The 19978-nt window shown below is 43.4% G+C and overlaps 2 protein-coding genes across 6 annotated transcripts in view; both read right to left on the bottom strand.

Annotated features, from left to right (window-relative positions):
* Window positions 1-2018, bottom strand: part of GFM1 (G elongation factor mitochondrial 1) — a 42105-nt gene extending 40087 nt beyond the window's left edge. The window contains exons 1-4 of one of the 2 annotated variants that reach the window (XM_040974864.1): window positions 1916-1983; window positions 1416-1427; window positions 1192-1339; window positions 258-390 (exon numbers count right to left, since the gene is read on the bottom strand). In XM_040974864.1, coding sequence (XP_040830798.1) covers window positions 258-390; window positions 1192-1339; window positions 1416-1427; window positions 1916-1983 — 361 coding nt within the window. Of the gene's footprint in view, window positions 1-257; window positions 391-1191; window positions 1345-1415; window positions 1428-1915 lie in introns of both variants that reach the window. The other variant, XM_040974863.1, reaches the window with a different exon arrangement.
* Window positions 2019-10953: 8935 nt separating this feature from the next.
* MLF1 (myeloid leukemia factor 1) overlaps window positions 10954-19978 on the bottom strand; it is a 31024-nt gene continuing 21999 nt past the window's right edge. For 2 of the 4 annotated variants that reach the window (XM_040974858.1, XM_040974859.1), the window contains 5 exons: window positions 18235-18318; window positions 16729-16857; window positions 14744-14903; window positions 12660-12801; window positions 10954-11252 (listed from right to left, as the gene is read on the bottom strand). In XM_040974858.1, coding sequence (XP_040830792.1) covers window positions 11147-11252; window positions 12660-12801; window positions 14744-14903; window positions 16729-16857; window positions 18235-18318 — 621 coding nt within the window. In that variant the 3' untranslated portion in view covers window positions 10954-11146. The remainder of the gene's footprint in view (window positions 11253-12659; window positions 12802-14743; window positions 14904-16728; window positions 16858-18234; window positions 18319-19978) is intronic. The other 2 variants (XM_040974860.1, XM_040974861.1) reach the window with 2 other exon arrangements.

The raw sequence follows: 19978 nt of genomic DNA, 5'->3' as shown, positions 1-19978 counted from the left end.
ACACCAAAACCATTCATCCACCATATGCTAGGGCCCAACGAGAAGGCTTCAAACAGAAGTGAAAATCTAAGCACGTTGGCTGTCTCCTGTGGAAAAGGCTAGAACCTTCCTGCTTTTAGGATTTATTTACACTGTTTAAGGAAACCATACAACTCTAGGTTTCAAGCTTATCTTCCCTAACAGGAATTCAGTGCTACGCTCTGTTATTTGATATGCCAAACGTAAAGGGCTTAGAGTAAGCCCAGAGGCCACTTCACCTGGCGTGTCGATGATGTTGATGTTGACGCCCTTCCACAGGGTGTAGGTGGCCGCCGACTGGATGGTGATGCCTCTCTGTCGCTCCAGCTCCATGGAATCCATGACAGCGCCAACCCCGTCTTTGCCTTTCACCTAGACACAAGCACAGCACCTCAACTGCTCCGGCCCCCGACCCGAGAAGGCTGTCACCCACAGGCCAGCGAACGCCGGCTCGCCTCGCACTGTTAAACCTTCCATCTCTCCAGAGCAAACGACCACAGCTTCTGCCCAGCATGAAGCGCTGACGCGGCTGTCCAGGCTGCCCTGAGGACCGGCCAAGGCAAAGCAGCCTGGCTCGCTCTGCACTGCCCCAACCCACAAGCAGATGGTCAGAACCTCGCTCGCTTCTCCAAGCGGGCTCCGAGGCCAGGTGGGGAGGAGCCAGCTCTCACAGCACAGGTTAACGAGCTGAAGTCACAGGTGATGCGGTAATGCCGCCAGCTGAGCTCTCAGGGGCTCTTAAATAACTTCCCTCTGCTGTGTGTACTTTAACATGCTAACATGTTTTCTAACGATATTGGTTTAGGAGGATGGCCCAAGTTTTCGGGACAATGCACCCACATGGGAGACTGGCAAGAAACTCCTGGCTCCTAGCCAGGCTCAGCTCCCGCCACTGAGGCATGTGGAGAGTAAGCCAGTGGACAAAGGCCTCTCTCTACTCCTTCTGTCAATCTGCCTTTCGAATAAAACAATCCTTTCAAAAAATACAGTTGGCTTAGGGTAACATCCGATGGTGCAGGTACTTCTAAACCTGCTAAACCTATCTGAGCTCTCTGCTCTGCGACTTGAAGATCCAACTACCAAGGTGTGAACAGTTGTCGTTTTATTAAATTAATAACTACAAAACAATTACAATCAGGCTTTAATGACCGTGGAGTGAAGCCAGGCATTTACCTCATGCATCTTGGCTATCCTCCCAGTGTAGTAAAGCACTCGTTCCGTCAAGGTGGTCTTCCCAGAGTCGATGTGAGCTGAGATGCCGATATTTCGGATTTTTTCATTAGGAATCACCCCGGCTGAGCACCAGCGGCGGCTCAGCCAGCTCACCTGGGGAGAAGAGAGCCCAGCTCAGCGCACCTGCTGCAGGAGCCACGAGCAGGCACGGAAAGCAGCTACACCTGGCGTCCTTCCTGCGGGTGTCTGGTCGGACACGAACCAGTCTGCAGAAGGGACCGGCTCGCATCTCAACCTTCCGCACTGGAAAGCGACTGCAACACAGCACAGGAAAACGGAGTCTTCACGACACCATTCCTTCGCACCGACTACAGCCAAAAGGCGCTGCAGCCACATCTGGGCGAGGGAGGTGGGGGAGCCCAAAGAACTTGCAAAACGCGGATAACAGTCCCCCGGGAAACGGCTGATGGAAACCCCAAGGACACCGACGACAAACCCAACGACATTAGCCCGAGAGAAAAAGGCATCCCCACCCTTCCCCACAGGCTTCCATTTCCACACTGCACCACATGCCACGTCCACCCAGGGCAGCACCAGCTCACGCTGCCCGGGAGCGGCAGTGAGAACAGCGGCCAGGGGCCCCCACGTCCAGCCCGAGCCCCGCGTTCGAGGCGGCGCGGCCTTCCTCAGCCCAGGGGCTCCACCACTCGGGCCTCCGGGAAACCCGGCCCACGCGGGTACCTGCTTCCCCGGCCAGCGGCCCAGGGCCGCGGCGGCTCGCAGCAGCTTCATGTCAGGCGCTCAAAGTCACGCCGCGGCCGGGCTGGAACGGCGCTTCCGGGGTGAAGGACGCCGGCAGGACGGCGTCAGAGGAAGAGGAGGAGCTTCCTGCAGAGCAGCGCCTGCGCTGCCGCGCGCCCCCTGCTGACTCGGATGCCGAAATACAGTTGCGTTCGGAGCCTGTCAAGGGCGTTCTTGCTAAGCAGGTGCAGCTGCGTGGAACAGAGGAAAGGGCCTCGCATCTTAGTGTTTACTTACACCATGCATTCCTACCATTGTCAGAGATGGAGTGATTCTGTTCTATCTGAAGTGCTTTTGTAGAAAGCTGCTGTTGTGGTACATCAGGTTAAGCCTTCACTTAAATCGCCTGTATCCCGTGTGGGAGCCACTTCTGATCCAGCTCCTTGCTTAGGTGCCTGGAAAATCAGCCAAAAATAGCCCAAGTGCTGGTGCCCCTCCATCTATGTGCAGGCCTGGTAAAAGCTACTGGCCCCTAGGTTTGGCCCTTGTGACCATCTGGGAAGTGAACCAGCAAATAGGAGCTTCTCTCTCTCCCCACACCATCCTTTTCCCCCCTCCCTGTCTGTCTCTCCTCCTCTCTCTATAACTCTGCCTTTCAAATACATAAATAGATAAATCTTTTAAAGAATGTATCTATAGGGACTTGTATAGTGGCGCAGCTGCTTCCAACCCTGCCATTCCATGTTTGCTGGCTTCAGTCCAGGCTGCTCTGCCTCCGCTCCAGCTCCCTGTGAGTGCCCGGTGAAGGCGGCAGGAGCCAGTCCCAGGGCCTGCACCCCTGCCACCAAACGGGAGACCAGGCTGACAGTCGGCCCTTGGCTTGGCCTGGCCCAGAACTGGCTGCTGCAGCCATCCGCAGTAACAACTCTCTCCTTTATACTCTGCCTTTCAGATAAAGGTAGCTGCATTAAAGTGTCCTTCAACACTGTCTTATATTTTGTAATATTATACAGTTGGTGTGGTCAGTGGTAACATCTTTGACTTATAATACAAAAAATTTAAAATCTCCAAATCATAAAACTTTCAGCCTCAGTTTTATGAGAACTATTAGCTTTCATTTTATATAAAAAACCTAGAAGGCATACAACTGACTTCAATCATTAGAAGCATTTCATAAGCCAGTTTATAGTATTTATATATTCACAGCCAAGTAATTTTCTAAACTTTTTATTGATTTGGAAGGCAGAGTTAAGGAGAGAGGGGAGGAGAGATCTTTCACTCCCTCGTGGCTGCCCGAGCTGGGCCAGGCCGCAGTGGGAAGCTGCCGCTGACTCAGGCCTCCCACGGGGTGCAGGGTCCACACCCTCGAGCCATCCTTCACCACCTTCTCAGGCTGCAGTAGCAAGGAACAGCATCGGAAGTGAAGCAGCTAGGACTCAAGCCAGTGCCCGTCTGGAGTACTAGCATTGCAGGTAGCAGCTTAACACCTGATGCCGTAACACCAGCCCAATCAGATCATATTTCAAAGTCTTTTTTGTCTTGAAAATCTGTTTTTATAATCCTAATAGCAAAGTCCATTATTTAACTGCATTTGTACACTTTTTAAAAAGATTTATTTTTATTGCAAAGTCAGATATACAGAGAGGAGGAGAGACAGAGAGGAAGTTCTTCCATCCGATGATTCACTCCCCAAGTGACTGCAAAAGGCCAGAGCTGAGTGGATCCAAGGCCAGGAGCCAGGAACTTCTTCTAGGTCTCCCACGCGGGTGTGGGGACCCAAGGCTTTGAACCATCCTCTATTACTTTCCCAGGCCACAAGCAGGGAGCTGGACAGGAAGCAAGGCTGCCAAGATTAGAACCAGTGCACATATGGGAACCCAGCGTGTTCAAGGTGATGATTTTAGCCAGTAGGCTATTGCACCAGACCTTTGTTGTACATATATATATTAGATTTATTTGAACGACAGAGTAACACAGAGTGAAGGCAAAACTGAGAAACAAAAAGAAATTTTCCATTTTCTGGTTCATTTCCCAAACGCAAACAATGGCCCAGTCTAAGCCAGCCAAAGTCAGAGGAAGGAGCTCCAGCTGGGACTCCCTGAGGGCAGAGCGACAGGCAGGGCTGGGCTGGCCTCAGCATCCACTCGTTCACATATGTGATATGGGGCTAGTGACAGAGCTGAACAAGTGACTGCAGCCACCATTGTGCTGATGTGGCTGAGTCGGACCCCACACTGGCTGGCACACACAGGAGTCAGGCTGGGGTCACCTCTGGCGAGGTTTCTTGGGAATTCCCCCAGCTGGTTCACTGGACTGGAGCTCCAACCACAGTGAAAACCACAGGCTCTCTGGTCTGTGGAGTGCAGGTGTCAGAGCTGGGTCTCCTTGGTTGCTGAGGCCTGTGCAGTGCACAGCACATCCAGATTCATGGGTAACATGACAGCCAGATCACTGGGGCCTAGAGAGGACATCTGGTACCATAGAGGGCAGAACAGCTTGGATAGCTCTCCTGGACAAGTGTCTAGGGGAATCAAGACTGGGGTGTGTCATGTCAGCCAACGGACTCTGGAAGGATTTCCTTGACCTTGGAGCAACGAAATCAACCGCTTCTCAGAACTATCAAACCTACTTAGGCAGTGTACTTGGAACATGCTCCACACTGGGGAGCCTGGACGACATCAGGTAGCCTTCCCCCAATCCCAGGTACAGATGTGGGGTTGCTGGGAGGGGCCTTTCCTCCTCTCGCCCGACTTTTCCCGGATACCAGAAGAAAGGAGACTGGAGGCAGTTGTCTCACCCACTTCCCCTATTCCTTGAACCTTCCCATCCTAATTGGTGGTTCACAAGGGCCTGCATCCCTCTCAGCTATGTAAACATCAAAAATAAAATCAATTTACTATCTGAAGAAAGACTAAGGAAAGTTTGCACTGACAAACAGTACAAGATGGTGGGTAAGCAGAGATAAGACAGCAGGTGGTGTTTAAATCTGAACTCACAAGGTTGATCAGAACCCCCCAAACTCAGGAGACAATACCAAGCATGCCCCGGCCTAAGTCCAGAATCCAGATTCTCTGCAAAACCCCTCCGAGCATGAGCAGAGGGGCAGTGGGAGGTCTCCGATGACGCATCACTACCAAACCGGAGGCCCCAAACTAGGCACTCCGGGTATTGGGCAAGCCTCAAGGCCATCTCCAGCAGACCCAGACCGTCCGGGGTAAACCTATTTATGTCTACAAAGCCAAGTGTATTGCCACACTGTAAGGAGAGAGACCCAACACTGGAGAACCATGAGAATCTAAACGGAGGAGCAGACTGTATTGCCATAATTTGGTAGAAGAGCAGGGTTCGGGTAAAATTTGGATGGATATTTTTGACCCAAAGTAAAGCAGAGTTGTGTGCAAATGAATCAAAAGAAGTCTGGCCAGTGAAATGGATCAGGTCCTGCCTGCCTGACAAAGATCATGTTTAGCAAGCTAGGCCGAGGAGGGAAGTGTCAGTCACACTACCTTAACTTCAGAGAAATGTATGGTAGCTTATGGTTTTACAGCAGTTTCCTGGTAAGCGGAACCTCCCTCCATGAGGGCAGTTATTGTGACACATCTGCAGTGTGCGCATAGGAGAGAAGCCATGCAGTTGGTTTGGTCTGTTTTTGTGATTCCAGTCTGAGAAATGTCAAAGAAGTTTTTAAATCTGAGGACGCACCCTAGGTAGCTGCATTATTAAGTTGTTAAGTGTACTAAACTGATGTGAAGGAGCGTGCTGAATTTCCTCGGGAAGTCTGCTGGTTTCTGGTTCCAGTTCTGCCTAATATCCCCCTACAATGCCTCTGCCCAAACTCTGAGCCGAATGAGAAGGTTGTGTGGGCCCTGGGAGGGGGCTGGGCCGGGAAGGTGAACCCTCTCTGCTGGGATCACTGCCCTGAAGGAAGGGCCCAGGAGCTCTCTGGAATTCCTGCCCACAGGTGTGGCTAGGAGAGGCTGCAGTCCGCCTCCCCCGGGGCTGGCTGCTTGGCCAGCCTCTCGCTGCAGAAGTCTGAGCAGCGTGTCCTGTAACCACCAGAAGCAAGAGGACAGTGAAGGCAGATGCAGCGGAGAACTTGCTGGTGTCATTTGTTTCTGAAATAGATGAAAGAAGCACTTTTCAGAGCAACAATGGTTGCCAATTTTTCAGAACTGATGTATGCTACCAGTGCTTAAACCTAGGAGTCCTAAGAATCCCAAACGTGATAAATAAAAAGAAATACACACCTAGACCCATTCCACAAAAACTAAAGATCCAACTTCCTGCTAATGTGACTGGGAAAAGTCATCATGACCCAAATGCTTGGGCCCTGCCACTCCTGTGGGGGCCTGGAAAAGCTCCTGGCTCCTGACTTGGGCACTGCCACTCCTGTGGGGACCTGGAAAAGCTCCTGGCTCCTGACTTGGGCACTGCCACTCTTGTGGGGACCTGGAAAAGCTCTTGGCTCCTGACTTGGGCACTGCCACTCCTGTGGGGGCCTGGAAAAGCTCCTGGCTCCTGACTTGGGCACTGCCCGGCTTAATGGCCGCACCACACTACCTGGCCGGGTCCTTGTAACCTCACTTTGTGTTCTCAAAGCAAAGAGAATTAATGACTGTGATGTTCAGAATTCATTTAAAAACAAGGTCCAGGTCATACAAGTTGGAAGCAGGTAAATTAAAAAGAAAAATTTTAAAATTCAAACTAAAATAAAAAGGAAACCAGGTAAACTGATGAGCAATAAATGCAAACACATGTAATGTTATCACAAGCAGAGACAACTGCATTATATTTCCCAGTTAAAAACAGTTGAAATGAGCAAGCACAAGGGAATACTTTGTGTCAGAAATGTCTGAACTGGCCCAGCCCCAGATGTTGCAGGCATTTAGAGTGAATCATTGGATGGAAGATGGATCTGTTTTTCTGTTTCTGCCTCTCTCTCGCTCACACACACACACACACACACACACTTTCTGGCTGGTGGGACTCATACCCGTCCTTCTCTCTCCACCCGTGATGTGTTCTTGGTCTTTGGTCGCATCTCCAAGCGCATCAGCAGGGAGCTGGATGGCAAGCGGAGCAGCCAGGATGCCAGCGGTGACCGTGGCTTAACTCACCTGGCTCCTTAGTCTCCCCACGTTTCACGGCTTTGACGAACATTGCTCGTTTTGTGGAACGCTCCCTACCTAAACTTTATGATGTTCAACTTTCCCAGATTAAAAAAATAGAATGTATAGGACAGGCAGATTTGGTGGTTAACATTCTTCTGTTCATGTCTCAATGTAGTATCAGTCATGCAGGAACAAGAAAGCTGAGTGAAGTTATTCCTTCTTGCAACCGCAAACATTTCCATTTATACAACTGAAGGGGAAGTCATCGCGTACCGCCAATCGAGGGAACATGGCACTGGTTAACACTGACCGTTTCTGAGAATGCAGGCATGGCTTGCTGCATTTTTAACCTTCTAGCTCAGTCACTCAGCAGTTTAAGCTGGTGTCCAATGCGTTTAACTTCAGTGAGCGCTAAACAAAAGTTAAATAAATTTGAATAACATTGAGTAATTTTCTGGTTTTTATGAAACATTTTAATATTTTGTATGTAATTTACACTTCACAAGAAATGACTCAATGTGCTGCTCCCTTTCTGGTGAGGACACTGAGAGGGGAAAGCTGGAGAACAGGGCGGCCCGGACCCCATCTGTCGCCATCGTCATGCAGTAGATGGGATCTGGAGGGGGAGACCTTAGGGTCTGGGGGGTAAAACTTCCACCAGCCTGTTGGCTGCTGGCAGGTCCCAGGCCGGTCCGACTCCCATGCTCGGAGCCCTGATTCCAGCCACCGTGAACATGCAGTGAGCTGTCCCTGGACTGCCAGTGCGCCATTTGGTGCCAGGTTTTGCCTGCTGGCTGCCCGGTGGCAAGCTCTAGGGTTTAGGGGATATGAATTGCTGTCTAGGTACCTCCATGTTGAGCCCACTGTGCTGCTGGGTTGCGAATCAATCCTGAAGACTCCCAAAGACAGTTACTTCTCCTTTGAAGGGCCAAGTGTGTGCTGGGCAGAATAAGGCCGGACTGCAACACCTACTGGTTCCAACGAAAGACAGGGTTGGAAACAGAACTGACCCAGCAATTGCAACCACCAGCTGATTGGGGTGGTGGACTGTACTGGGCCCTGTACTTGCAAGTACACACAAGAATCTGGTCTGGGATCACCTCAGACAAGGTTTCTTTGGGGATCTCCCCAATCGAACTGCCAGACTCAGAACGCTAACCATGGGAAGTGCAGGTTCCGTGGTCTGCCATGGAGAGCAAGTGCCAGAGCCGAGCCTCCTCAGAGGCTCAGATGGAGCAGTGGACAGTATAAACAGTGCATGTGGAGGAACCTGCAGAGGGCACCTGGTACCACAACAGAGGACAGAGCAAATCAATCAACTATCCCAGCCATAAGTCGGCAGTGAAAGTCTGGGCGGAGACTCTAAGGCGGACTATGTCAATCAGTGGATTCTGCAGTGATTTCATTATGCTTGGAATGGCGAGACTGGCAACAGTTCATAACCAGTGGACTATGAAAACCACTTGAGCAAGACCCTCGGAGCATGTCCCACATCAGGGACCTGGGATGGGAGACGGGGTGGGGCTTCTCCCTTTATCTCCCACTTTACCCCAGATACAGAAAAAAAACAACAAAAAAAAACACATAGAAGTAATAGTCTTACACACTTTCCTGTAGCCTTGAACTTTTGTGCCCTAATTAACTATGTAAAGATTGTCAAAAAAAAAAAAAAAAGAAAAAGAAAAAAAAATGACTCAACATTAAAAGGAGGGAGATCAGTTTATGTAATTTCAAATGTCAAAAGCAAAAATCATTTCTGTAAAAAGCAATTATGCTCCTGTAGCATAAAAATAGATATTAACAAGCTTGACTTCTTATTTGAAAACATGTGAATGTGTCAAATAAGTAGACTTTATTGTCTCAATGTGGACAATTCCTCGCAAGCTGTGCCTTTTCTAAAGAACCAATTTATGTACAGCTGAGGCCACATGCAGGGCACCATCTGGGATTAAATGCTATTTTTTTTTTTTAAGATTCATTTACTTTTATTGGAAAGTCAGATTTACAGAGGGAAGGAGAGACAGAGAGGAAGATCTTCCATCTATTGATTCACTCGCCAAATGGCTGCAACAACTGGAGCTGAGCTAATCTGAAGCCAAGAGCCAGGAGCTTCCTCCAGCTCTTCTACACTGGAGCATAGTCTCAAGGTTTTAGGCCGTCCTCGACTGCTTTCCCAGGCCACAGGCAGGGTGCTGGATGGGAAGTGGAGCTGCTGGGATTAGAACCGGCACCCATATGGATTGTCTGCTTTTGGAGGTGGAGGGTTAGCTAGTTGAGCCAATAGCAGCCCCTATGTCACATATCTCACATGTGTCTCCAATGGAAGCCTTGTGGCATAAGAAATATATATATAATTCAATTTTTTATTTCCATGGAAAAAACTGTAAGGAAAAAGTTACCTACAGATAAGACTACTCTACTCTACGATATAAAGGAGTTTTACTGGTAAGCACAATTTTTCATTACAGTATGTTTTTAGCTTTGGATATAATCATGCAAGCTGTTATGACTTAGCTGTTAATGACTTAGGCAAAAGGAGAATAATTACAGAATCTGTTCAGCTTTTAGTCTGTCAAGTTTATATGTGTATTTGAAATTTATGCCTATGACAACATCTCAGTATGTTATAGTATTTTATTAGCATACTGACAAGAAATTTTTTACCTAACATATGCACAAACAAACATGATTTCCATCTAATTTTAGTGACTAATTAAATGCATAAAACAAACTAACACAATTAACAGGAATATAACATAGAAATCAGAGGAGTAGGAACTCGGTCACATCATGTTGCTTCTAAACATATAAAGGAAAGAACTTAGGGTTATAAATGGACAGTGGATTTTTCCCCTTGATAGAAATTTTGTCTTAAGAGGTAAGATTTTAAATTCCTATAAATTTTAAACATAACTTTAATAAAAGCAGATTAATGTTTGAAGTCTAAAAAAAGCTAGAGATGAACTTAAATGGCCTAGATAAAACACAGTTGAGCTATTATCTCAGCAAGGCTATTAAGCTCTTTGTTCAAATATACCTGTCTAGCAACTTCTGGGACAATTATCCTAATTTTCAGAATACTAAATGTGTTTTTCTAAATGATAAACCAAAGGAAAAGAAAAAAAGCTAAGAAGAGTTTTCCTAAGATTCTCCAACTATAGAATTCTATAGGTAAATTCAGCTGTTGGTGGCTAAGCAGAACAGAAATGCACCAGTTCAAGAAATTAAAGACACTAATATGGGCTGGCATTGCGGTGCACTGAGTTGAGTTCCCATTGTCTTGCTGGCATCCCTGTGGGTGCCAGTCTGCGTGGCCCTCGCGCCCGGGCCCCTGTTACTCACATGGGATGGACCTGACCCAGACATGGCTGTCGCAGCCCTTGGGGTGAAACAGCAGGTCTCTGCAACGCTGCCTTTCAGTTATTAAGAAGGTGTTAGAGAGGGCAATATAATGTCTGATGAACATTACGAATGCGATAAAGTAGAAAAGGAACATGCTACATAAAGAAATGATAAATATACTTTAGCTGTATTTTTCCTTGAAAACAAACTGTTTGATTATTCTTGTCCTTAATCAAAAATGCTTTCTACCAAATAGTAGTATAGTTCTGCTTTGTTATTTTTAAAGCTTTAAGCTGGCTGTTTTATGTAATATATCATAAAGTTTGGGAGATTCCTTAAAACTTTATTAACATCACTCTAGTACAGCATGGATGAAAATTGACACTTGTTGACATTTTGCTTTTTTATAACTAATTATAAATTATAGGAGTATTTGCATACTCAATCTTGATAACTAAGAAAACACAGCTAATAGGGAAATTGAGAAAACAAAATGAATACTTTAGCTTAAAAATGAGTGTTTTTAAAGAGTCTTATAGAATGTTTCACAATTTATGCACATTGTTCAAAATCAAGTTTTATTCCCAGGGTAAAACAACGTAAAGCTAGAATTTTGAAGAACATTCAGATGCCAGAACAAAATTGCTAAGTATAGAACTGATCTAACAACGAGAGATTGGTCTTATGTGTATTACATTACCCAGCACCATGACCTTCTCAGCTGAAACAAGGAAAACTAAACACGTCAAATGCACGGCGATTTATTTCCTGTGGGTTTTCACAGGGGACCCTTTGATGTTGAGCTTGTCCACAAAAACGTTTGATCTTCTCCCACCTTCAATGGCTGGACTGGGGCTAGATTTCTCCCTGAGAAACAGACAGGAGCATTTATACCATTTGGGAAAAATGGTTAATGATTTATAGGTCACTACAAACACATGAAAAAGCACCGCAATTACGCAGTTTTTAAAAACAGAGTCCAATTATTAAACATGAAAGATAGCAAGAGCTATCTGAGACAGTTTTAAGTATTTACAGTCTAAACACTGCTGGTCAATATGGTTGCCACAAGTCACATTTTTACTCATTTTGTATTTAAATTAATTCAGTACTCAGCTGTACTACCAACATTCCAAGTGGGGTTCCACATTTCCAGTGGTTACCATATTGCGTAGAACAACACACAACGTTCCATCACAGCGGAAGATCATTCCAGAACAGCTACTGACCAGACTGTTCAGAGAATGCCCTGTTGGGGCCTCAGCTCCCAAGACACCCTAGGGCATGCCTCTCCCACTGGAGCTGGCTTTCACGTTCCAATTTAACATTGGTTTTAACCAACACATTCTTCACTGTCAGCCAAATGCGAACGAAAACTAACACTTTAAAGCCACTAAAAAAGAAATGTTACATCTCCAAGTTCCTAAATAAGCATTTTAAAAGACACAGCATATAAAACTCGACACGAGGCTTCTGATTTGATTGATACCCACTTGTCCACTGCCGACTGTGTGACGACTTCCGCCTTCCACCGCCATCCTCCACTCTCATCGCCTAGAACAGATCTCTGCTCTAAGGCCTGGGGGGTGGGGGGGTCCTTCTCATTCTCTCTAATGTCATGTCAATAGGATTTGAATTTTTTTTCTATTTTTCTCTAGAGAACCAAATTAAATTACAGCTCTAGACTATGTACTGCGTGTAGAGAAACACAGCTAAGTGTGGTTTCAGCACACTTAATTTTCACAGCCAGTCCAAAAGGAGGCTGAAGCTTTCGTAATACTCTTAAAATATTTTATGTTTATGAAACCTAGTATTGCAGCATAGACTGTTGTATATTCATTTTATACAAATATTCACAATTCCATTTTTTCCTAAAGGCTAGATGTCTCTTTGTCAGGGCAGCTAACTCTTGCAAATACAGTTCCTGCTTCTCTGTCTCCACATGGAAGTAACTGTACCTGGTGAAATGGTTATCCACAGCCAGACCAGAAAGTTCCACAGGAATGCCTACATTCTACTACACCAGCTTCCCTTATGTGGATTTGGGATTCTACCTTTTGAAGCATAATTTCCTAGTGAATTACTAACCATACAGTCCTAAATACTTTCAGAATGAAAATTAAATTTGTGTAGAATACTCTAATATAAGTAAAATCATTACATCTCTCACAAAATCACTACTGCAACTTAGGTGTTCATCAAAATTCCTGAGAAGAGATTTTATATAAATTTTATAATTCTTTATATAAAAACCTGTAAAGAAGTAATCTGTACCTCCTTCTCACTTCTCGGGATCCTGAAGTCTTCTCGTGACCCACACTTCGCATTTTAGCGTTTTCCACATTGCGCCACCGTCCCCCTGGCTTGTACTTCAAGATCTCATTTTGCCACTCGTCATCAAAGGCATGAGCATCAGCTGTGTTAGACAATGAATTTTAAAATAAAGGTTGAAATATAAAGTAGGAATCAAAATTATTGAGCATAAGGTCTCAATTTCATTAAGTCTTGCTTCCCACATACATTATTCTAACCTGTGTTTCTATTAGCCCACCTGATGAAAAACAGATGCAGCAAATTGCTTCAAACATAGAAATCTTTGATTAGGACACTGCTTCTTTCCCAGTTTATCACGCTCCTACTGCTATCAGTTGTCTGTTTTTGCACTTACTTGCCTGGACACCACAGTATTCTAACACAATGCGGAGGTTGACTCAGTTACATGGACATTCCATCCCCCTTCAGGTCCCTTCTCAGGAAATTTATATCCATATTTCAATAGATTTTCACTGGTAAATGAATTAGGAAGCAAATTTTCTTTTAAACAAAAAATATTAAAATAAATATAAATCAATTTAATTTGTTGCTTCAATTTGTTAACATTTTTTAGTATAATTAGAGAAGGTCAAAATACCAGAAGACTTGAATGTATTGAGAAATGAATATGGAATCTGGAAAAAGGAAAGATTCACTTGATATGTATATGCATACATGATTTTATGTATATATGTAACATATACTAGAAATTAGAATCTCATTGCACAGAAGCTTAAGTGCTCCAAAATACAGAATGGTTTAAGAAAACCAATTTTATTTTTTTTGAAAGGTATTGGAAGGATTGATCTTTTATCCTCTGGTTCACTTCCCAAATGCTCACAGTATCAGGGGCTGGGCCAGGCAGCAGCTTAGCTGGGTACTCCATCTGGGCTTCCCACATGGGCAGCAGGGACCCAGGCACTGGGGCCACACTTGGGTCTCCCAGGGTGCACAAGAGCAGCCTGCAGCTCACACACTCTGATTCAGAATTAAGGGCATCACAAATGACATATTAACTTTTGTGTCAAATGCCTGTCCCTTATGGCAAAAATGTTCTGTGGCTACTTAGAATTTGTTTTTGAAATAACATCATAAAGTCTGTGGTGAGCTTTTCTCTGGTCCTCTTTTTTTTTTTTTATGATGTTATTTTATTTTTACTGCAAAGTCAGATACCCAGAGAAGAGGAGAGACAGAGAGGAAGATCTTCCTTCTGATGATTCACTCCCCAAGTGGCCGCGACGTCAGCACTGCGCCTATCTGAAGCCAGGAGCCAGGAGCCTCCTCTTTGTCCTCCATGAGGTTACAGGGTCCCAAGGCCTAGGGCCACCCTGACTGCTTTCCCAGGACAAAAGCAGGGAGCCTGATGGGAAGCAGGGCTGCAGGGATTAGAACCGGTCCCCATATGGGATCCTGGTGCATCCAAGGTGAGGACCCTAGCCACTAGGCCAGCATGCAGGGCCCTCTCTATTCTTCTTCTTGGGCACACAAAAAGAAAATCATTTATAAAGGTGTTTAAATAAATTGTTCCATTCAAAATAAAAAAATAACATCCTAAGAAACTTCACAATTAAAATAAAACAAGCACAATGGAAACTACACAGTGATATATTAATTTGAAAAAAGTATGTGTGTTTACAAATCTACATAAAGCAATTAGAAAAACACAAACATTAACGTGATGATTTGGGGTTGGTATCATGGATGGCTTTATTTTCTTTTTTATACTTTTCAAATATACTTACTTGATAATTGGAAAAATATTTACAAACTAGTTTTTTGGCTATTGCTAGTATTACTAAATAATATTTCAAGATTCTGTTTCCCAAGTATAAAATAAGAAAAATTAAACACCACCTTATATTATCAAAAGTCACTGTAAGAAACAAAGCAGATATACAATGAATTAATATTGCTCTACAAGGTATTCCCAACATTCCTTTATTATTCATGAATTGTATTAAATATTTCTACGAAAATATCAAGGTCTACAGGTGAACTGTTGCTTGAAGTTCAGCTCAGAGGACACGGTTTTTGTGATAACTCACTTTCATTCATATTGATGAATTCCTGGTTGACCTCTTCATCCCCAGTCTTGTTGTTTTTTGACTTTTTGATGACGTGTGCTCGGTCATGGATGTGATGACCAACAGCCATTTTTTCCAGTCCACTGTCAGAATCTCTCATTGCTCTCCTGGTTTCCTTTATCTGTAAAAATTAAGAAATGGAAAATTGTTTTATCATTATTTAAATATTTATAGAAGAAACAGAATTCTAAGTTGCAGAGGGTCTCTTCACCTCCTGAGGAAGACCATGCACCTTCTGCTATACAGACAATGGGCACAGCTCCAGTATGAACTTGCAATAAAATCGTGCTAATAGCTATAATAGTTTCTGAACTGCTTAAAACGGAAATGTCTAGGACAAATAGAAACAATACAATTTAGCTTTCCTTTAAACAGTAATCATATAATCAAGACAAAGAAAAATAAAACACTGAATTGACAGGGTAATATGTTGGCCCTGTTTTCAACACTGTTATTGACAATGTAATATGTAACACGTTTGTGCTGGCAATCCTATGAATGACTCATGGTGTCAGGCTTGAATTTCACTGTTCCCTCATCAAATCTATGAAAGTGTTATTTGAATATTTTGACAGGGTCCTATGCAGTAGCCTAGTGGCTGAAGTCCTTGACTTGCACATGCTAGGATCCCACATGGGCGCTGGTTCCTGAGTACTCTTCCCTTCCAGCTCCTTGTTTGTGACTTGGGAAAGCAGTGGAGGACAGCCCAAAGCCTTGGGACCCTGAGCCCACATAGGAGACACAAAGGAGGCCCAAAGGAGGCTTCTGGCTCCTGGCTTCAGATTGGTTCAGCTCTGGCCATTGTGGCCACTTGGGGAGTGAACCAGTAGAAGGAAGAAGAGCCATCTCTCTGTCTCTCTTTCTGTAAATCTGACTTTCCAATAAAAATAAAATCTTTTTTCAAAAAACATTTGTGACAACCAGACTTAACGCAATATGCCACAGTTACAGTGCTTATATTTAAAACTTTGTTACATAAAATATACATGCTGAATTAGCTGAACTATAACAAAGCCTCATTAAAAAGTACATTTATACGTAATAACTAAGAAATGAACCAATTCTCATTCAATATGAAAAACATAAAATTTTACTGTAAGTATTAACAACGAAGGCAAGAAATGGCAACAGTCACACCACAGGATGTCTGGGAGCCAATGCTTTTCATCACTGGATAATTCCAGAGAAAGATGAGGGCACACCCACCCTGTATCAATGTAAAAAGAGGCAAAAGTTTGTGGAATACTCATATTTTGGGTACCATTACAGAACTTGAAGAAACCAGGGCTTCAAGTATCTACTTCAATAAATTTCAGAAGCGTGGTAGAGTAAAGGCAGGTTTAAGAGGACACACGCAATATGATACCATTTTTATGATGTTTAAACACCTACAGAAATAATCCATTTTATGATATACATATAAATAAAATGAGAATGAAAACTACAGAGATAGAAAATACGGAGGGAAAAGTGAAAAGGACTTTGGAGGAGTACACGGGAAATTACCTGTCATATTTTTACTTAAAACAAGATGAGACAATTTGAAGTAAATAGAGGATAGTAAATAATTTGGTTAAACTAGTTGGCAGATATGTGTTTACTCATTCCGTATCACTATATTATTCTATCCTTCTATGTACTTGGTGGTATGTTTTCATGAGTTCAAAAAACTTCAAGTATAAAGATATTTCACAAAACAAATGCTTCTTCTAGTGTCTATCTCATAAACATAAGATGGTAATTAACATGAATAGATATTTATGTGAAAGATGATGCCCTCACGGTGGGGGGACTTTAAGGTAAATACAGTGGGGCTTATGGCTTTCATAATGATGACTGCCCTGCTGCTGCGGAACCAGATCACATTTCAATAGTTACAATCTGATAGAAACAATTTATCATCCCACAACTTTATCAACCTTGAAAACTCCTTAGTAAACACTTACTCCTCCTGGAGCCGTGCGGGTTTGAGTCGAGGCCTGGAAAACTTTCGGTGGTTCATCCCCTACTTTGGAGTAAGTCATCACTGAAGAAGAACAAAATGAATGTCCATGTGGATCCACTGAAAGATTACCCTACAAGTAAAGAGAAGCTGTAAGTTCACAGGCTAGTCAAACACAAATAATTATGCCAGATGATTTAAATAACAAACTAGCTATGAATTCTATGGATACCACACTAACAAAATAGGGTATCCATACGGTAGACAGCCCTAATCCTCTTCCATTTCAGATAGCAATTCTTATTCTCTGTTGAGAAAAATAATTTACTCAGAGATCCTTAAATACCTGTGGCTTAGGTTTAAATAAAGACGCTCTGTGATGCTTCCACAGTTAGTGGTTGACCCCTGAGTGTAATCTTTCCAAGGTCAAGTCATTTTGGCCACATACCAAGAAGTTCTATATTTTCAGTGAATACTGTACTGCTATATTATTAAAATTATTAGTAATATAGTCCTAGATTTGGACATTCTTAGAAGACTCATAGAATATAAGCTGGATAATTAGAATGATACAGGCTTTCTTCAGATAAAATCAAGTTATTATTTTTGATGTAAATATTTTAAGTAGAAAAGGAAGGATATTAGTACCATACGTAGTAATTTGACCACACGGCTCCAACTCAATCTAGCACCTAAACATCATTACTAAAATTTCTGCTTTAAGATATTTTCTTTAATGCTAACAGTTAATTTCTTAGATGCTACACATCCTTTCACAGTTACAAAGAAATAAAATATGCAAATTTATTTGTATAAAATCTTCATTAGCAATACTGACTTTCAGCGGAAGAAAGGTCTTTGATGCTAAATTTTGAAAATTTTATTTTGAAAGGTAACTACTGTTTTGTTTAAACTTGTAGGCTGTGATATCAACTTAGTGGGATATGACGAAGATATTTTACGATTTATTATTTTACTTATTTGAAAGGCAGAAAGAGAGAAAATGAGAAGAGTAGCCTGTAGACCCACAAACATGCACAGAGAGATTCCCACTTCCTGGTTCACTCTCACGCCTGCATCCAGTGGAGGCTGGCCAGGCTGGAGCTAAGATCTACCACGTGCCAGGGATCCAGGCATCCAGGGCGCCACCTGCTGCCTCCGCAAGCCATGAGGCAACCAGACCAGAAGTGGAGGAACCAGCGCTCCCAATGGCCCTCCGATGAGATGGGGCATGTCCTAAAAGGCAGCTGAACCTGCTTATGCTGCGACACCTGCCCTGGGATCAGGATTTCAAAACATGAAATAAAATCCAAAAATCAAAACATACTTATTTTCTCATGAAATTTGTGTTTCAGGTGCATGTGTAAGGCATACAAGTAGTGAGCATGAGTTAACGGTGCATGATGTGTTTTTTTAGTACTGTCAATTGTGACTAAAATAATGGTTAAAAACCAATATACTGAATATCAATAACTGAAATCAAAGTTATCACTTTACTTTTAGTACTTACAAAGTTTCTTTGTAATTCCTGCATACTGTTTCTCATATTTGACATCATTCGGTCCATTGCCTGAAAAGGGTTGACATCTGTACGCTACAGGATATTAGGAAGTACGTTATTAACTACAAGTACAACACAAAAGAAAGCACATCAGTTTTCCCAAAACAGCTGAAAAATTTCCCCCAATTCATTCACTGGGATATCATGCAGTAATCCATCAGGCAAAAATAAATTAATTACTACATTATGAAAATTATTTGCTAAAGAAAAAATTGAAGCAAATGAAGCTATAAACATATGATTAGAGAATTGTAATATTATAACAACATTTACATATGTATGAATATATATATGCACACATACCTATACACAAACATGCAAGTACATAGATATATTTGCATACATCACTGGTCAGTTTCCTTAGATTCTGGTTGATATTAAATACTGAGTGGTATATTCTGGACCAGACCAGCTCCAGAACAGGACAGTCTTCAAATATTTCCTTCTTGCCTCTCAATTTCCCACCATGCAAATAACACAATCTGGGAATTAGATGCTACTATTGCACCCATGCACCCATGCACCCATGGCCATATGGCCAATGGCAGCCATCCTTCTGACACAGGGTTGGAACAACTGGGCTGCAAAATTATTTGGTCTGGGCCCTGCTAAGGCAAGCACAGGCAAAGCCGGGTGGGAATCCAATAAATCTAACAGGCTAGTCTTTAAACTGATGACTTTGTATGGCCTGCAAATGATGTTATAAATATCCAAAAGGCCCTTGGTAGTCACCTATTCCAGTGACTGGTTTTCCTGTCATCATTATAAGCTCCAGATTATGACAGAGATCAACTTATTCTGCCAACAGGCATTCAGTTTGCTGCCTGTTAAAGGAGCAGAGAGTCATACCCTTGGAGTATGAGGAACGTTCTTTCAGAAAAGCAGTTAAGACTTCCTCTAGAACAGTGGCCTTGGGAGACATGTGTCAATAATTACCAGCATTTTCAGTTGTTGCAACAGAGGGAAATTAAGATCAGTGAGTGGGGAGACTTAGGATAACCTCCCAGAGCAAAGTATTATCTGACCCTAAACATCAGTAATGCTGAGATCAAGAAACTGCTTCAGAAAAGTCTACCATTTATGGATTTTAGAATTATTTCTAAAGATTTATTTTTTATTTCAAAGGCAGAGAACAGACAAGGAGAGGCAGACAAATATCTTGCATCCACTAGCTTATTCCACAAGTAGCCACAATGGCCACATTGGCCAGAGCCGGGCTTGTCTGAGGTCTGGAGCTTCTTGCGGGTCTCCTACCTGAGTACAGGGGCCCAAGGACTTGGATAATCTTCCTAGGTCATTAGCAGGGATCTGGATGGGAAATGAAGCAGCCCAGACTTGAAATGGTGTTTTTAAGGGATGCTGGCGCCACAGGAAGGGGCTTAGCCTGCAAACCCGTGGGGCAGGCTTAACATTGGGTTGCATCACTAGGATATTCACCAGAAATGAAGAGTGGAGCACATGTTCTAAAGTACTGCTACTACCACTAACAGGAATTGCTTTGTTCAAGGAATACCTCCAGCAGGAGCAATCTCACCAATCCTATATAGCATTATGATTCAATGCTCTTGTTTTGGTCCTCGTGCGGAGCTGGGCCTTAATAAAGAATTATCAAAGGTCTTTGTAGCTCTGCCTTCCATTTGGTTCTACCAATAACACTAAGAAATATCTGGGAAACCCGAATTCCTCTTCAGGA

This window comes from Ochotona curzoniae, unplaced genomic scaffold (genome assembly GCF_017591425.1).
Source record: "Ochotona curzoniae isolate NIBS_2020 unplaced genomic scaffold, NIBS_Ocur_1.0 contig_2599, whole genome shotgun sequence".
Classification (NCBI taxonomy): domain Eukaryota; kingdom Metazoa; phylum Chordata; class Mammalia; order Lagomorpha; family Ochotonidae; genus Ochotona; species Ochotona curzoniae.
This window is presented reverse-complemented; position numbering and strand designations above follow the sequence as displayed.